The sequence below is a fragment of the Ranitomeya variabilis genome, chromosome 7 (assembly GCF_051348905.1).
Source record: "Ranitomeya variabilis isolate aRanVar5 chromosome 7, aRanVar5.hap1, whole genome shotgun sequence".
NCBI classification, from domain to species: domain Eukaryota; kingdom Metazoa; phylum Chordata; class Amphibia; order Anura; family Dendrobatidae; genus Ranitomeya; species Ranitomeya variabilis.
Window position 1 is genome coordinate 97,318,920 of NC_135238.1, and position 16,726 is coordinate 97,335,645.

The following is a 16,726-nucleotide window of genomic DNA, read 5'->3' on the forward strand; positions in this document are numbered from 1 at the left end:
TGTTATTTTCTATAATCCCCTCCATGACAGCACACAGGGGGTTGCCTCCTCATCCTAATTAGGAACAGGAAACAAAAGGCTTAAATAGCCCTCCCCTTCCCTCAATCCCCAGTATTTTCCTGTCCCAGAGAGAAAGAGGTTTTCTTGCTTGCTCCTGAGGGTGGGCCGGCGACATTCTTTGGGAATATACCTTTAAGTCGGACAGTCTGGTTCAATCGTCCTGGACCTTCTCCCTCCCCCCCAAAGCCCCCCCCCCCCCCTCAGCTGCTTTTGCCGTGTCAGGACCTCACCATCCTCCGGCGCTGCTGGCAATGCTGGATGATGAGGATGTGGCTGGTAGCCCCCAGCCTTGTAGCTCACTTCCCCTCACACCTGCATGCTGGCGGTGACTTCCGCACTCCCCTGCAGTTCGGACGCGTACACAGGAAGTGACGCACACCACCGGGAGAAGAGTCGCGATGTCACTTCCGCCTTGCGTTCCACAGTGGAATGAACTGCCATTTTGGCGGGAAATTTAATTTTTTTCTTTCTTCAACCGGGAGGCGCCAGAGGAAAGGACCCATCATGGATGGGGAGAGATCTCATCCTATTGGATGAGAAGAAGCGCTCCTGTATAAAAGGACCCTGACGGAAGACTCACTCCATAAGGTAGGTCTGAGGTTCTAAATGATGGATGTACCTTCCCTTAGATCTACTTCTTAAGAGCCCAGCGCAGACCCTGGCCCAGTGAGTATATCTGGTAAGGGGCACCCTCTTTGGTACAGGACCCATTCTTATGGGAATTTCCCCTTTCCTCAATTCTAGGTAGACAAGGATCCTGCACCAAAATCAAGGGAAAAAGCTGCAAATCACAAATGTGCCATCTGCAGTAAAAAAAACTCTCCTCCAACTATAAAAAAAAAGCTTTGTCAGCCATGCAGGAAAAAAATTGTCCAAGAGGAACAGCCATCCCTGATGGATGAAGGAATGGTGCGACAGGGGATACAGTCATCCTTGACTACCTTCTCCCAGTCCTTTAAAGGGGGCCCCCCAGTTTCCAAAAAGAGGAAATACGCTCCTGAGGATATCTCTGACTCAGAAGCTGAATCATCAGGCCCTGAAGAATGGATGGAGGCAGGTGAACTTACACTGAGTCATACAGAGGATAATAAAAAATTATTCTGTTCTTCAGAGGATATGGAGGAGCTCATACTAGCGGTCAGGAATACAATGGAGGTTGAAGAGGAGAAACCATCCCGCTCAATCCAAGATGAATTATTCGGTGGTCTAAAGTCAAGGAGGAGATGGTCTTTCCTATCCATGACAACGTTCAAAATTTAATACTGGATGAATGGGAATTCCCAAAAAGGAAGCTGAACATTCTAGGTGAAATGAAGGATCGCTTTCCCCTAGATGAGGATGTCTCAAAGTGCTGGACTGAAATCTCTAAAGTGGATATCCCGGTGGCTAGGGTAGCCAAGAAAACTTCACTACCCTTTGAAGACTCCACTCAACTTAAAGATCCACTTGACTTTAAGATGGACAACTTATTGAGGAAGTCCTGGGAAGCATCAGCAACCTCCTTAAAGGCAAATGTCGCATTCAGTTGCTTCACGAGAACCCTATTTCTCTGGTTGCAACAACTGGAAGATCACATTAGGAGTCATACTCCGAGGGAAGATTTTCTGGCCTCTTTACCCCTCCTACAGAAAGCGACGGGTTTCCTCACACACGCCTCTGCTGAGTCTGTTCGCATTGCTTCAAGGACTTCTGTACTCTCCAACACCACCCGAAAGGCTCTGTGGTTGAAGATGTGGAGCTGTGACATCCTATCCAAATCTAAACTATGCTCTACTCCATTCAAAGGTGAATACGTATTTGGTCCTGCACTGGACAAGTTCCTGGAGAAAGTGACCTACCAAAAGAAAAATCTTCTTGAAACAAAAGCACTCAAGAAGAAGCCATTTCGTCCACCTCAAACTCAGACCCCTTAATACAGAGGGAAAGGTAAAACCAGACGGTGCAGCTACTCAAAAGGAGGTAAAGGAATATTTTTCAGAACCCCGTTCGGATAGGAAATGACCCCGAACAAGTAGGGGGCAGGATTTCGAGTTACTTCGCAAACTGGTGAGAAATAACATCAGACAAAAAAAATCCTGTACTCAGTCAGAAGGGGAGTAAAAGTAGAATTCTCCTCCTTTCCCCCAAAAAGATTGAAGGTGACACAGCTTCCATCTTTAAGACTTAAAAAAATTCTGTATACAGAACTCCAGCAGATGCTATCCTCCGCAGTGATATCACCTGTTCCGGAAGCAGAGCAGGGGCAGGGCCACTACTCCCGGGTATTTCTTATAAAAATGCCAAGTGGGGATTACCGGGTTATCATCAAGCTGAAGTGACTAAACCAATACATCGTGTATCGACGATTCAAAATGGAATCGGTAAAAACTACAATACCATTAATCGGGAAGAACTTTGCCATGGCCACCATAGACCTCCAAGAGGCAGAATAATAATAATCTTTACTACTACTCTTTATGGGCATACTGCCATGTGCCCATCCATCCAACCTACCATCGGTATCTGAGATTTGCAGTCACCCTAGGCCGGGAAGTACATCACTTCCAGTTCAGGGTACTTCCCTTCGGCATATCATCGGCACCCTGAACATTCACAAAGATTATGGTAGAAGTAGTAGCCTTCAGGAAGCAGGACATCTGCATCATCCCGTACCTGGACGACCTTCTTATTATAGCTCCTTCCAGTACCACTCTAAGAGGGCATCTTCGATCAGTCCTACATAAACTAACATCTCTAGGCTGGATCGTAAATCAAGAGGAATCAGTCCTGAACCTATCAACCAAGAAAGTCTTTTTAAGAGTCCTTCTAGATTCCCAAAACCAGAAGTCCTTTCTTCCGGTCGCCAAACAATTATGTTTAAGATCAAGGGTTCACACCCTAAAAACTCAGAAGACTGTGACCTCAAGATTCGCATTGTCAGTACTGGGCTTGATTATATCATGTATTCAGGCAATTCCCTAGGCCCAAGCTCACTCAAGGATACTCCAGAAGTTTATCCTCTCCCGCTGGAACAGAAGCCCAGAGACACTCAGTACAAGAATCTCTCTTCCTCATCATGTAAAGCTATTTCTCAACTCGTGGCTCAGCCGAGGAAATCTGGCAAAGGGTATACCTTGGATTCAATATCCAATGTTGTTAGTTACAATAGACGCCAGCAAACGCGGTTGGGGAGCAGTGACATCACAGGGTGTCTTTCGGGGATTCTGGCCCAAAAAGATAAACAACCAGTCCTCCAATTTCTGAAAATTGAGAGCGGTAGAGGAAGCACTGAGAGAAGCAAAGCCAGTAATCCAGGGAACTCATGTCCGAGTTTACTCCGACAACATGACCACCGTTGTTCATCTACGTCATCAAGGCAGCAGCACAAAATTAGGGAGTCTGCAGCAGGTCTGAGCAAGAATTTTCTGTTGGGCAGAATATCACCTCCTGTCTTTATCGGCTCTCCACCTAAAAGGATCTGACAACATCGAAGTGGATTTTCTGAGCAGGACAAATATAGACCCAGGGGAATGGAGCCTCAATAAGGTATTCGAAGATATAACCAAAAAATGGGGTCTCCCGGAGGTGGACCTGTTCGCAAGCCGAGAAAATGCCAAAACTAAGCTGTACTTCTCCATAGGTCCAAGCAAAACCCATTCAAGGGTGGATGCCTTCGCTCACCCGTGGAGCTTCAAGTTAGCCTATGCATTCCCTCCAATTCCGTTGTTACCAAAGACTCTGCAGAAGATCAGAACAGACAGTGTCAAAACCATCCTGATTGCCCACCTCTGGCCAAAGAGGAGCTGGTTTGGAGCCCTGAAACGGTTGAGCTCAAAAGAGCCTCTAACCCTACCACTGGACCACCACCTTCTATGTCAATGTCCCATTTTTCACCCGGCTCCCCACAGCCTATGCTTGGAAGCCTGGCTTCTGAAACCACAATTCTGAGAGCCACAGACCTCTCAGATGCCATCATATCCACTTTACAGAAAAGTAGAAAACAGGTCACAAATGCTATCTATTCCAAAGTATGGAAGACCTTCTCGGTGTGGTATGGGTCCACTCCCATAGATCCCTTTCACCCTAACATGGCAAAAATCCTAGACTTCCTACAGGACGGCTTATCCAAAGGACTAAAACCAAGTACCTTTAAGGTCCAGGTGTCGGCCTTGAGTTCCTACTTTGACCAGAACCTGGCAGACCATCGATGGTTAAGGAGATTCATGTCAACTGCCTCCAGAATCCATCCAAGAAAATCCAACATAGTTCCATCTTGGGACTTGAATATAGCACTGAAAGGTCTAACTATTCCAACGTTCAAAGCTATGGACCATATCCAGATAGACAGATTGTCCTAGAAAGCGGCACTACTTGTAGCCATTACAACGACCAGAAGAGTGGGCGAGATTCAGACTCTATCCATCAGGGAGCCTTATTTAAGAATTCTGGACGACAGAATAATATTCTGCCTAGACCCGTCTTTCTTGCCAAAAGTGACACCTGACTTCCACAGGTCCCAAGAAATAATTCTGCCCTCCTTCTGTGACAATCCAGGAAACGAGAGAGAAGCAGGATTCCATTCTCTGGGTGTATGACAGACTGTTCTCTTCTACCTGAATCAAACAAAACCTTGGAGGAAAGATCAGAATCTTTTTGTCCAGTATGGTGAACCAAACAAGGGAAAGAGAGCCTCCAAGAGCTCCCTGGCAAACTGGATCAAGAAAGCGATCATGGACACTTATAGAAATCAGGACCAATCTCCTCCTGAATCACTAAAGGCCCATTCTACTAGAGCCATCGCCGTCTCCGGGGCGGAAAGGGCCAATGCGTCCATGGAGGAGATTTGCAGAGCTGCTACCTGGTCCTCGGTCCATACCTTCACTAACTACTGCAGATTAGATCTAATGTCTATAAGAGACCTCGGTCCTCGGTCCATACCTTCACTAACTACTGCAGATTAGATCTAATGTCTATAAGAGATATAGCTTTTGGCAGGAAAGTCCTACAGGCTGTTGTCCCTCCCTAACCATTATTCTTTGGTATTTCTCCTGTTTGCTGTCGTGGATGGGATTAGAGAAAATAGAATTACACTTACTGGTAATTGGGTTTCTAAGACCCTCCACGACAGCACGGGTAATTTCCCTCACTAATAAGTTATATTCATTGGATTCCTTAGTGTAAATAAAAAAACTCAAGCATTCATTCTGTGTGGTTTTTGGAAAACACTGGGGATTGAGGGAAGGGGAGGGCTATTTAAACCTCTTGTTTCCTGTTCCTAATTAGGATGGAGAGGCAACCTCCTGTGTGCTGTCGTGGAGGGTCTTAGAAACCCAATTATCAGTAAGTGTAATTCTATTTTGCACCTCAAAATTTGGGGTGCTTCTTATAATTCACAAAATACGGTAACTGTCTGGTTTAAGGGCATAAAAATTAAAAGTTAGAAAATTATGAAATTTCAAAATTTGCCAAATTCCTGATAGTTTCATAAATAAATGCAAGTCATATTAAACAAATTTTACCACTATCGTGAAGTACAATATGTCACGAAAAAAGCATTTTCTGAATCAGTGGGATCCGTTGAAACATTCCAGAGTTATTAACGCATAAAGTGACACTGGTTAGAATTGTAAAATTTGTCCTGGTCATGAAGGTGAAAACAGACTTGGGGTGAAGGGGTTAAAGCATAACAATTTGAAAAGCTTGAAAATTGCAAAAAATTTTAATTTTTTTGTCAAGTTTTTGCTGTTTTCATAAATAAACGCTAAATGATATCGACCAAAATTTACCACTAACATGAAGTACAATATGTCATGAAAAAATCAATTTCAGAATCAGTGGGATCCATTAAAACGTTCCAGAGGTTATTACCTCATAAAGTGACAGTGGTCAGAATTGAAAACATTGGTCCATCAGGAAGGTGAAAACAGGCTCGGGGGTGAAGGGGTTAATGAAGTTATCCCCTTTAAGCAAACTTTTTTTTTAATCAAAACCATTTTTATTATGACAATCACAATTTCCCAGCAATTCATATTACATTCTTGTTTTTCATATCACTGTAAATCCATCCATTTTCAAGACATTGTTATAATCATACCTATATTGTATCATGGTATAACTTTAAAATTTTATTTTAAACCAATTAACAAAACCTTCCCTCCCCCCCTAATTAAACTCTTCCCCCCAAAAACACCCCTCTTACCTTCCCCTTGTCTGGTATGATTTATTTTCCTATGTGTTTACTTCTGCAATATTCACTAATGCATTCATTCTTCAGATCATAAAATTCCTATGCCCTTCTATATCCTACTCTAACATAAATGTATTAAATATCACATCTCCAGCGAGGGCCCCTGAAACGGCCCGGGTACATTTGATCCATTTTCTCCATTGTTCCCGAAATTTCTTTACATCACCTCTTTTAATATATAACTTTTTCTCCACTAGAATGGTGTTATTCAAGTCTCTAATTATCTGTTCAATCCCGGGCGGACTTCACGAGAGCCATTGCCTGGCAATACACTTTCTTGTATGATACAAAATTTTGCCTATTCCCAATTGAATAGATGCATTAATACCACAATCCCCCAGATATCACAGGATACGCGTTTTTGGTTTCATGTCCAAATGTACATTAAACACCTCTCTGACCAATTTATCCACATCCCCCCTGAGCCCTCCAAGCTTGGGGCATGACCAAAACATATGTAGTAGGTCAGCTTCTTCTCTACTAAATCTCGGGCATTCATCTTCACTTCTCAGCTTCATTTTTTTCATCATAGTTGGTGTCCTATAAGCCCTAGGAACAAATGCCTTTAAGCAAACTTATTAGTTCAGTTAGATAAAATAACTCCAAATTACTTGTACACCCTGGGGTTCAGTGCTGCTTTTCTGCTGCCCAAGTTCTCTGTTATTTAGTTGCAGTGGTGGCGTCACGTCGAGAATGCTGCCTCCAGTCATTTAGCACAGCGGCTCCCGCGATGTCCACAGCACAAGCTGCTTAGTTCAGTGATTGGCTGCCGTGGTGTCACGTGACATCAACACTGCAACTAATCTACAAAGACCAGGCAGATGTGGAGAAACAGTGCTAGACCTAGGAACGGTAAGTAAAACTCAGTTTGGTGCTATTCTTACACGTAACTGAGCCCATAGACAAAAGTTTATTGAAAGGGGTCATCCCCTTTAACACCTTAATGACACCAGCTTTTTTTGTTTTTCGCTCCCCTTCTTTCCAGAGCCGTAACTTTTTTATTTTTCTGTCAATATGGCCATGTGAGGGCTTATTTTTTGCGGGACGAGTTGTACTTTTGAACAACATCATTGGTTTTAGCATATCGTGTACTAGAAAACGGGGAAAAAATTCCAAGCGTGCTGAAATTGCAAAAAAGTACAATCCCACGCTTGTTTTTTGCTTGGCTTTTTTGCTAGGTTCACTAAATGCTAAAACTGACTTGCCATTATGATTCTCCAGGTCATTACGAGTTCATAGGCACCAAACATGTCTAGGTTATTTTTTATCTAAGTGGTAAAAAAAAGTCCAAACTTTGCTAAAAAAAAAATTGCGCAATTTTCCGTTACCGGTAGCGTCTCCATTTTTTGTGATCTGGGGTTGGGTGAGGGCTTATCTTATGCATGCAGAGCTGACATTTTTAATGATACCATTTTGGTGAAGATACGTTCTTTTGATCGCCCGTTATTGCATGTTATGCAGTGTCGCTACGCCATTTAGCAATCAGGTTAATCCTTACATATGTGTATGTTTGATTTTTTTATTGTTTTATTTTGAATAGGGCAAAAAAAAACCCCGTGTTTTTAACTTTTATATATTTTTTTATTTTTTTCATATTTTTTAAAACTTTTTTTTTTTTTTACTTTTGCCATGCTTCAATAGCCTCCATGGGAGGCTAGAAGCTGGCATAGCCTGATCGGCTCTGCTACATAGAAGCGATGCTCAGATCGCTCCTATGTAGCCGAATTGCAGCATTGCTATGAGCGCCGACCACAGGGTGGCTCACAGCAATCTGGCATCAACAAGCATAGAGGTCTTCAGGAGAACTCTGGTTGTCATGCCAACGCATCGCTGACCCCGATCACGTGACAGGGGTCAGCAATGCGCACATTTCCGTCCCGACAGCGGCATTTAACTAGTTAATAGGCGCGGGCGGATCGCTATTCCACCCGCACCTACTGCGGGCACATGTCAGCTGTTGCGGGCTCTCCGCCGGAACCCGCATCAAAGCAGATGTTCTGTCCTCGGACGTACTATTCCATCCAAGGACAGAAAGAGGTTAAAGTGTTGCAATTGATTCCAGTCACTAAGCAAAAGATCTCCGCAATGCCAAGACAAAAATAATCTATTTAGATAGGAGCACTTGAAATAAATGTATGTAATAGAAAAAAAAACACCATGAAAGACAATATGGAATATGCAATATAATATATTTTTTTATCTAAGTTGTGATCTAGAGCATTTCATTCATCATTCACTTCAGGGAAACTTCTTCAAGAATCAAACTAAAGTTGTGTCTCAAGTTGCACATTGAATTGCAAGATTAACTTTAGGGTATGTGCACACGTCTGGATTTCTTGCAGAAATTTCCTGAAGAAAACCGGAAATTTTCTGCAAGAAATCCGCATTTTTTTTTTTGCGTTTTTTTCCGTTTTTTTCACGTTTTTTAAGCATTCTGCAAGCGTAATTAGCTTGCAGAATGCTAAAGTTTTCCAAGCGATCTGTAGCATCGCTTGGAAAACTGACTGACAGGTTGGTCACACTTGTCAAACATAGCGTTTGACAAGTGTGACCATCTTTTTACTATAGATGCTGCCTATGCAGCATCTATAGTAAAAGATAGAATGTTTAAAAATAATAAAAAAAATACAAAAAATGGTTATACTCACCTGCAGGCGTCCGTTCCTATAAATGCCAGTGTGGTTCAGGACCTTCCATGACGTCGCGGTCACGTGAGCGGTCACATGACCGGTCTCGACCAATCACAAGACCGTGACGTCATCGCAGGTCCTTCACCGCACACCAGCTATAGAAACCGAAGCGGCAGCATGCAACGGAGAGGCGGGAAGACATCGAAGGTGAGTATAGGACTATTTTTTATTTTAATTCTTTTTTTTTGACCAATTATATGGTGCCCAGTCCGTGGAGGAGAGTCTCCTCTCCTCCACCCTGGGTACCAACCGCACATAATCTGCTTACTTCCCGCATGGTGTGCACAGCCCCGTGCGGGAAGTAAGCAGATCAATGCACTCCTAGGTGTGCGGAATCCCCTGCAATTCCGCATTTTAATGAACATGTTGCTTTTTTTTCCGCGATGTGATTTTTTCGCGGAAAAAAAGGCTACATTTGCACAAAAAATGCGGAATACACTGAAAATAATGGGAGGCATATGTTAGCGTTTTTTTCGCGTTTTAATCACGTTTTTATAGCGAAAAATACTGAACGTGTGCACATGGCCTTAATGAATCACTGGTCAATCTGAGTGCGGCAGGATGCACAGCATTTCCATGTGAACTTTGTCAGTATGGGGAAGGGAAAAATAAATCAAACAAGATAAGGGAACCAAACAGTTCACTATTGTCCCGAGAAAGGCAGAAAATGCATATATGGCAAAAATTTGGAAAAAGTGCTATTGTCTTGTAGTTTTGTTATATTTTTGCAATGTTACTCTTTTTTTTCTAAATAGGTTAGATGGAAGTATGGAACCTGCCAATGAAATTTTAGAGTCTGCATCACATGATAGACCATTTGTTTCAAAGAACTATAGTGCTGCAGCCACAAAAGATACCTACTCAACATCACCAACAAGTCATGGTAAGACACTATTTCAAGCATTAACATGATTTATTTTATTTAACTATGTGTTGAACACTCATAGACTTAAAACGTCTGGGCAATCCTTGTCCTACTCTGCATTGATGTTCTACAATGTGACTGCATAGAATAGCAGCTGTATGCCATCATATGGGAGATGGCTGCCAGACCCCTAAACACACCTCAAAATCCACAATAGGCTATCTCAAAAGACGCAAGCTGAAGGTTTACAATGGCACTCAGTCACCTGATCTGAACATCATTGAAAATCTGTGGCTGGACCTCAAAATAGCATTGCATGCAAGCCGACACAGGAATCTCCCAGAACTGGAAGAATATTCCAAGGAAAAATGGATGAAAATCCCTCAAACAAGAGTTGGAAGACTCTTGGCTGGCTGCAAAAAGCAGCAAAATACTTGCAAAAGGGGCTGTTACTAGTCACCAACGATGCAGGGTGCCCAAACTTTTGGTTTAGCTCATTTTCCTTTTTGTTATCTTGAAAATGTAAAAAATAACTATATATTTTGTTGCCTAAAATACAAATGAAATGTGTCATCTTTTTAGAGATCATTTCATCTTCAACTTACTTAACTGTTCACAATAACAGTAATTTTGACCAGGGGTGCCCAAACTTTTCCATGCCACTGTACGTCAAATCTCTAGGGTGCATTCTGAAATTGCTGTGAAGGATGTTGAGCTCTACGTTTGTGCAAGAAGTTGCAGACAACAGCATGTTTGCTTAGCCTTTTCCATAAATTAAACACAGTTTTTTTGGATCATTATTTTTTATAACCATTTTTTATCCCATTAATTTTCTCATGGTTTTCATTAAGACAGAGCTCTGTAACCACTTTCCAACATGTAAAAATGCTTGTGCTTCACATGAAGTGGGTTCATATGGCTTTCCACGGGCCGGTGTCTGAACAGTGGGGACCCAGATCCTACTATGTCCTTATCTATTTTTACATCTGCTGACACACAGTGAGGTGAACTACAAGAGTTAGTTATCGTCCCGATTGGGGTACACCTTGTTGTGGTGAGATGGCTTTTACTTTTTTTTTTAAATTAAAACAATGTTAACTATGTATCCTGTTTAATTTACATGTAATAGGAAGTCAGCCTTCACTGAGTACAGATTTTACCTGAGTTGTTAACTCTGATAATGACCAATTCTCAGTCAGTGGAGAAATATAAAAAAGCAGAAGCTCTCAGAACACAGCAATGTAAAAGCAATTTTTTTTTTAATAAAATTGTCAGGGTTCTCCACTGTTTAGGCACATCAGGGGCTCTCCTAACGCATAACGGCGCCCACAGATCATTCCATCAAAGTCTGCTCTCAAAAATGTCGCTTCTTCCAGAGTTTGGTAGTGTGCCAAAAACAGTAGTTTCCATCACACATGGGATATCGACATACTCAGGAAATTGCACAACAAATTTTACGATCCGGTTTCTCCTGTTACCCTTTTGAAAATGAATATTTGGGGGCTAAATCAACATTTTTGTGTGAAAGAAGTATTTTTTCCATTTCCAAGGCTCAACGTTATCAAATTTTGTGAAGCACCTGGGGGTTCACCACACATCTAGAGGGGGTCTAGTTACCAAAATGGTGTCACTTGTGGGAAGGTTTCCACTGTTTATGCACATCAGGGGCTCTGCAAACACAGCATGGCCTCTGTTGTCTGTTCCTGCCAATTTTGCACTTCAAAAGTCAAAAAGTGCTCATCCCTTCCCAGCCCTGCCGTGTTCCCATACAGTAGCTTTCCACCACATATGGAATATTGGAATGAAACATTTGGGGCTAAAGCAACCTTTTTGTGGAAAAAATTAATATTTTAATTTCTTCCTTTAACATTGCTTTATTTCCTGTGAAGCCCCTGAAGGGTTAATAGACTTATTGAATGTGGCTTTGAGCACTATGAGGGGTGCAGTTTCTGAAAATGGTGTCACTTTTGAGTATTTTCTTTCATATAGGCATCTTAAAGTCACTTCAAACGGGATGTGGTCCCTAAAAGAAAATTACAAACTTCTAACTTCCTAAGGCTGGGTTCACACTGCGTTAGTGTGACCCGTTTAATGGACTAGGTTACACCGCGGCATAACGCGGTGTAACGTAGTCCGTTAACGCAGCCATTGAGTGCAATGGCGGATGCATCGCTAGCGCACGCCCACAGTGGGCGTTCGCTAGCGATGTGCCGTCATTGAGTGACGGACCCTGAGACGCGGGCTGCAGCGTTTCCGGGTCCGTCACTGCTAGCGCAGATAGAGCTAGCAGAGCTCTATCTGCGCTAGCGGGATGCAAACGCCGGCACTTGCGCTAGCAGCAGCCCGTTAGCGTATGTGCTGACTGATATGCGGGCTGCTGCTAACGCAGTTTGAACTTAGCCTAACAAAAAAAGTTACCGTATATACTCGAGTATAAGCCGACCCGAGTATAAGCCGACCCCCCTAATTTTGCCACAAAAAACTGGGAAAACTTATTGACTCGAGTATAAGCCTAGGGTGGAAAATGCAGCAGCTACCGGTGAATTTCAAAAATAAAAATAGATGCTCCATACTGTTCATTATGGCCCCATAGCTGTGCCATATAGTGCTCTGCACCATTATTGCCCCATAGCTGTGCCATATAGTGCTCTGCACCGTTCATTATTGCCCCATAGCTGTGCCATATAGTGCTCTGCACCATTATTGTCCCATAGCTGTGCCATACAGTGCTCTGCACCATTATTGCCCCATAGCTGTGCCATATAGTGCTCCGCACCGTCCATTATTGCCCCATAGCTGTGCCATACAGTGCTCTGCACCATTATTGCCCCATAGCTGTGCCATATAGTGCTCTGCACCGTCCATTATTGCCCCATAGCTGTGCCATACAGTGCTCTGCACCATTATTGCCCCATAGCTGTGCCATACAGTGCTCTGCATTATTATTGCCCCATAGCTGTGCCATACAGTGCTCTGCACCATTATTGCCCCATAGCTGTGCCATATAGTGCTCTGCACCATTATTGCCCCATAGCTGTGCCATATAGTGCTCTGCACCGTCCATTATTGCCCCATAGCTGTGCCATACAGTGCTCTGCACCATTATTGCCCCATAGCTGTGCCATACAGTGCTCTGCACCATTATTGCCCCATAGCTGTGCCATATAGTGCTCTGCACCATTATTGCCCCATAGCTGTGCCATACAGTGCTCTGCATCATTATTGCCCCATAGCTGTGCCATATAGTGCTCTGCACCATTATTGCCCCATAGCTGTGCCATATAGTGCTCTGCACCATTACTGCCCCATAGCTGTGCCATATAGTGCTCTGCACCATTATTGCCCCATAGCTGTGCCATATAGTGCTCTGCACCATTACTGCCCCATAGCTGTGCCATATAGTGCTCTGCACCATTACTGCCCCATAGCTGTGCCATATAGTGCTCTGCACCGTTGCCCCATAGCTGTGCCATATAGTGCTCTGCACCATTGCCCCATAGCTGTGCCATATAGTGCTCTGCACCATTGCCCCATAGCTGTGCCATATAGTGCTCTGCACCGTCCATTATTGCCCCATAGCTGTGCTGCTGCTGCAATAAAAATAATAAAACACATACTCACCTGTCTTGCTTGCAGCTCCTCGGCGCCATCTTCCCGGCGTCTCCCTGCACTGACTGATCAGGCAGAGGGCGGCGCGCACACTATATGCGTCATCGCGCCCTCTGACCTGCACAGTCAGTGAGGAGAGAGAGAGACGCCGGGAAGATGGAGACAGCGCCCGGCGTGTGGAACGAGGACGGGTGAATATGCGATACTTACCTGCTCCCGACGTCCCTGGCTCCTTCCCCCGGACAGCTGGTCTTCGGTGCCGCAGCCTCTTCCTCTATCAGCGGTCACCGGCACCGCTTCATTAGAGAAATGAATAGGCGGCTCCGCCCCTATGGGAGGTGGAGCAGCCTATTCATTTCTCTAATGAGCGGTCCCACGTGACCGCTCAGGGGAAGAGGCTGCTGCACCCGGAGACCGTGGGACGGGCAGGGGGAGCGCCAGGAACGACGGGACTAGGTGAGTATGCCTCAGCGCCCTCTCCCCCTCACCCGCCGACCCCACCGCCGACCGTGACTCGAGTATAAGCCGAGGGGGCACTTTCAGCCCAAAAATTTGGGCTGAAAATCTCGGCTTATACTCGAGTATATACGGTATATTGTGTTATATAACTATCTAGTTTAAGGGCATAAAACTGAAAATTTTGAAATTTTCACTAAGTTTCCAATAATATCACAAATAAAACTGTGTCACGAAAAAACATTCTCAGAATCGCCAGGATCTGTTGAAGCATTCCAGGGTTATTACTACGTAAAGTGACAGTGGTCAGAATTGTAAACTTTGGCCTGGTCCGGAAGGTGAAAACAGGCTTTGGGGTTGAAAGGGTTAAAGAAGACATTTAAACCAAGTTTTTCATGTTGTATTGGACACACAATGTAATAGTGTTGCTTAGCCGAATAAAGTTTTTTGGTTTTTTTTGCGTCTCCATTGTAGATTAAACATATTAGCAGTCAACTATTTGGCAGCTAATCAGTTAACTTTTTTCCACAGCGGGAAACAGCAGGTGAGTATTGGATAGCTCATTATTTTTAGGAAAACCCAAGTTTTTAGGCAACATTTTATTTATCCGGGCAGCCCCTATAAAGTAGATCTGTTACCATGTTCTTGTTACCCTATCTAAAGCAGCATAATGTAGGGGCAGAGACGCTGATTCCAGTGAAGGATCACCTAACTTACTGGTGGCTCCAGTTTTGATTAAAATCAGTTTTATCTGCTGTAGATGTAGCAGTTCTCTGAATGCTGAGCTCTGTATAACCCCACCCACACCACTGATTGGCAGCTTTCTGTGTACATTATGCAGAAGCACAGAGCTGCCAATCAGCGATGGGTGTCTGGTTGCACTACATGGTAGGTTTACTAGTCCTGTAGTGATAATCTCCTGCTGATAAAACAGTGATTTTATAAAAATTATACTAAGCAGCCGAGTAAGTGATACATCACTGCAAACTGGGTCTCTGGCTCTACATTTCGCTGCGCTTGGATTGGGTAGTAAGAACCTGGTGACAGATTTGCTTTAACTGCATATTTTGGTGGGTCTGAATATCTTTTTCTTTCGACGTAACTAAAAAATATACACGTATGAAATTAAAAATGAACACTTAAGAGATATTGTTTTCATATTTTCATAGCCTTTTCTGATGAGCTTGGAGCTGTGGGAGGGACCAGCTTAGAAGATGAAACCCATGCTCTTCGACTAGATGAAGACAGTGAAAACCCACCCATGGTGTTGAGAACGGAGTGAATAACTTATCAGTTGTTCCTCAACATAGACATAAAACTGCAAGAAGACATTTTGGAATCTCTTGTGTTTGCTCCTATGGACTAATTTGGGGATCAGGCAAGATTTGAAAACACTTCAAAATTCAGCAAAGTACAAGTGGATTATTTTTAACAGTGGGGGAAATTCTGATATTTTCACTTCACTTTCAGTGCAATTTTTAGCTTGTTTGGTTGCCAAAATAAAATAGGATCTGTCGCTTAGCATGTTGCTTTGTGCCAACCAAATTTAGAGAAAAAAAATAGAAACAACTAAACTATTTTGACTTTTGCCTCTTTTTAATTAATGTGTATATATATTCCAATTGTGTGGGTGAGGGTGACCTAAAGTGAAAAGCAGATGATTAATAAGCTGGGGATTGTATGATAACTTGCCTCTCCGCTGCTGGTTTTGGTACTGCAAAATTTCTACTTAAGTTGGGTAGTAAAGGTAATTCAACATGTTTTAAACTTCAACATTTTGCTCATTTGTGTTAATTGAACCACTAATAAAGCAAATACATAATTAAGGAGGGTGTAAAAGAATATAAATAAATGGCTCTTCTAAAAACAGTGTCACACATGTCCCCAGGTTGTTGTGGTGTAGCTCCCCAGTTGAGCTGAGTGGTGGTACTAGACACAACCCAGATGCGCTGTTTGAGAAACAGCAGCTATGTTTTCTAACACCATACATTAACAAGTGGGCTGAGCTGCAATTCCAGGCACACCCCATACAAGGGGGTGGTTTTGTGAAAGGCAGACCCTTTATTTTAATCATAGTCAACCACTTTAATATTTAAAACTGCAATTTGCTTGCTCTTTGCAATTAGTCTCAGTGTAAGACAGACTCTGCTCTACTAAATTAAAATTAATAATTCATTACTTTGCCACACAATACCAAAGACTTAAAGGGGTGTTCAGGTGAAAATAAGTTATGATCTCCTCACAGAGCTGGTACCAATGTAGTAAATTGTACAGGTCCAACCGCAAAGACTGACACTGATCAGCAGAAAAGAGCACTATAATCTCTGTTAGAATGGAGCAGATATGTGCATGTTTGACTGCTGCTCCACTCTACCTACGGGGCTGCCAACTACTGCCCTGTGCTTTTTCCGGCATCCCCATAGAGAATGAATGGAGAGGTTGTCGGGCATGCACACAGCTCCGTAATTCTAATGCTGGTAAAAGTGCCATATTTGTGCGAGACCCAGCAGTTAAACCCCCACTGATCAATATGTGATCACTTACCCCTTGGATAACTTGTTTAACCCCTTAATGACCACCAATATGTCTTTTAACTGACCTGAGATATAAGAGAATAGTATCCCCATACAGGTGACAATCCAGCAGCTGTCGGCTGTACACTATAGCTGACAACTTGCTGCATCAGCCACGATTAGTGTTTGCACCGTCCATATCTATTTAACCCCTTAGATGCTGCTGTCAATAGTGACTACATAATTATAAATGGTTAACAGAGTGTGGGGTCTTCCTCTTTATCCCAATTGGTGCCCTCAGATCATG

General features: G+C 43.2%; 1 protein-coding gene across 3 annotated transcripts in view; it reads left to right on the forward strand.

Annotated features, from left to right (window-relative positions):
- Nucleotides 1-15,732, forward strand: part of WIPI2 (WD repeat domain, phosphoinositide interacting 2) — a 195,741-nt gene extending 180,009 nt beyond the window's left edge. For all 3 annotated transcript variants that reach the window (XM_077275602.1, XM_077275603.1, XM_077275604.1), the window contains 2 exons: nt 9,732-9,859; nt 15,076-15,732. In XM_077275602.1, the coding sequence (XP_077131717.1) occupies nt 9,732-9,859; nt 15,076-15,188 (241 nt within the window). In that variant the 3' untranslated portion in view covers nt 15,189-15,732. The remainder of the gene's footprint in view (nt 1-9,731; nt 9,860-15,075) is intronic.
- The last annotated feature ends 994 nt before the right edge of the window (nt 15,733-16,726 follow it).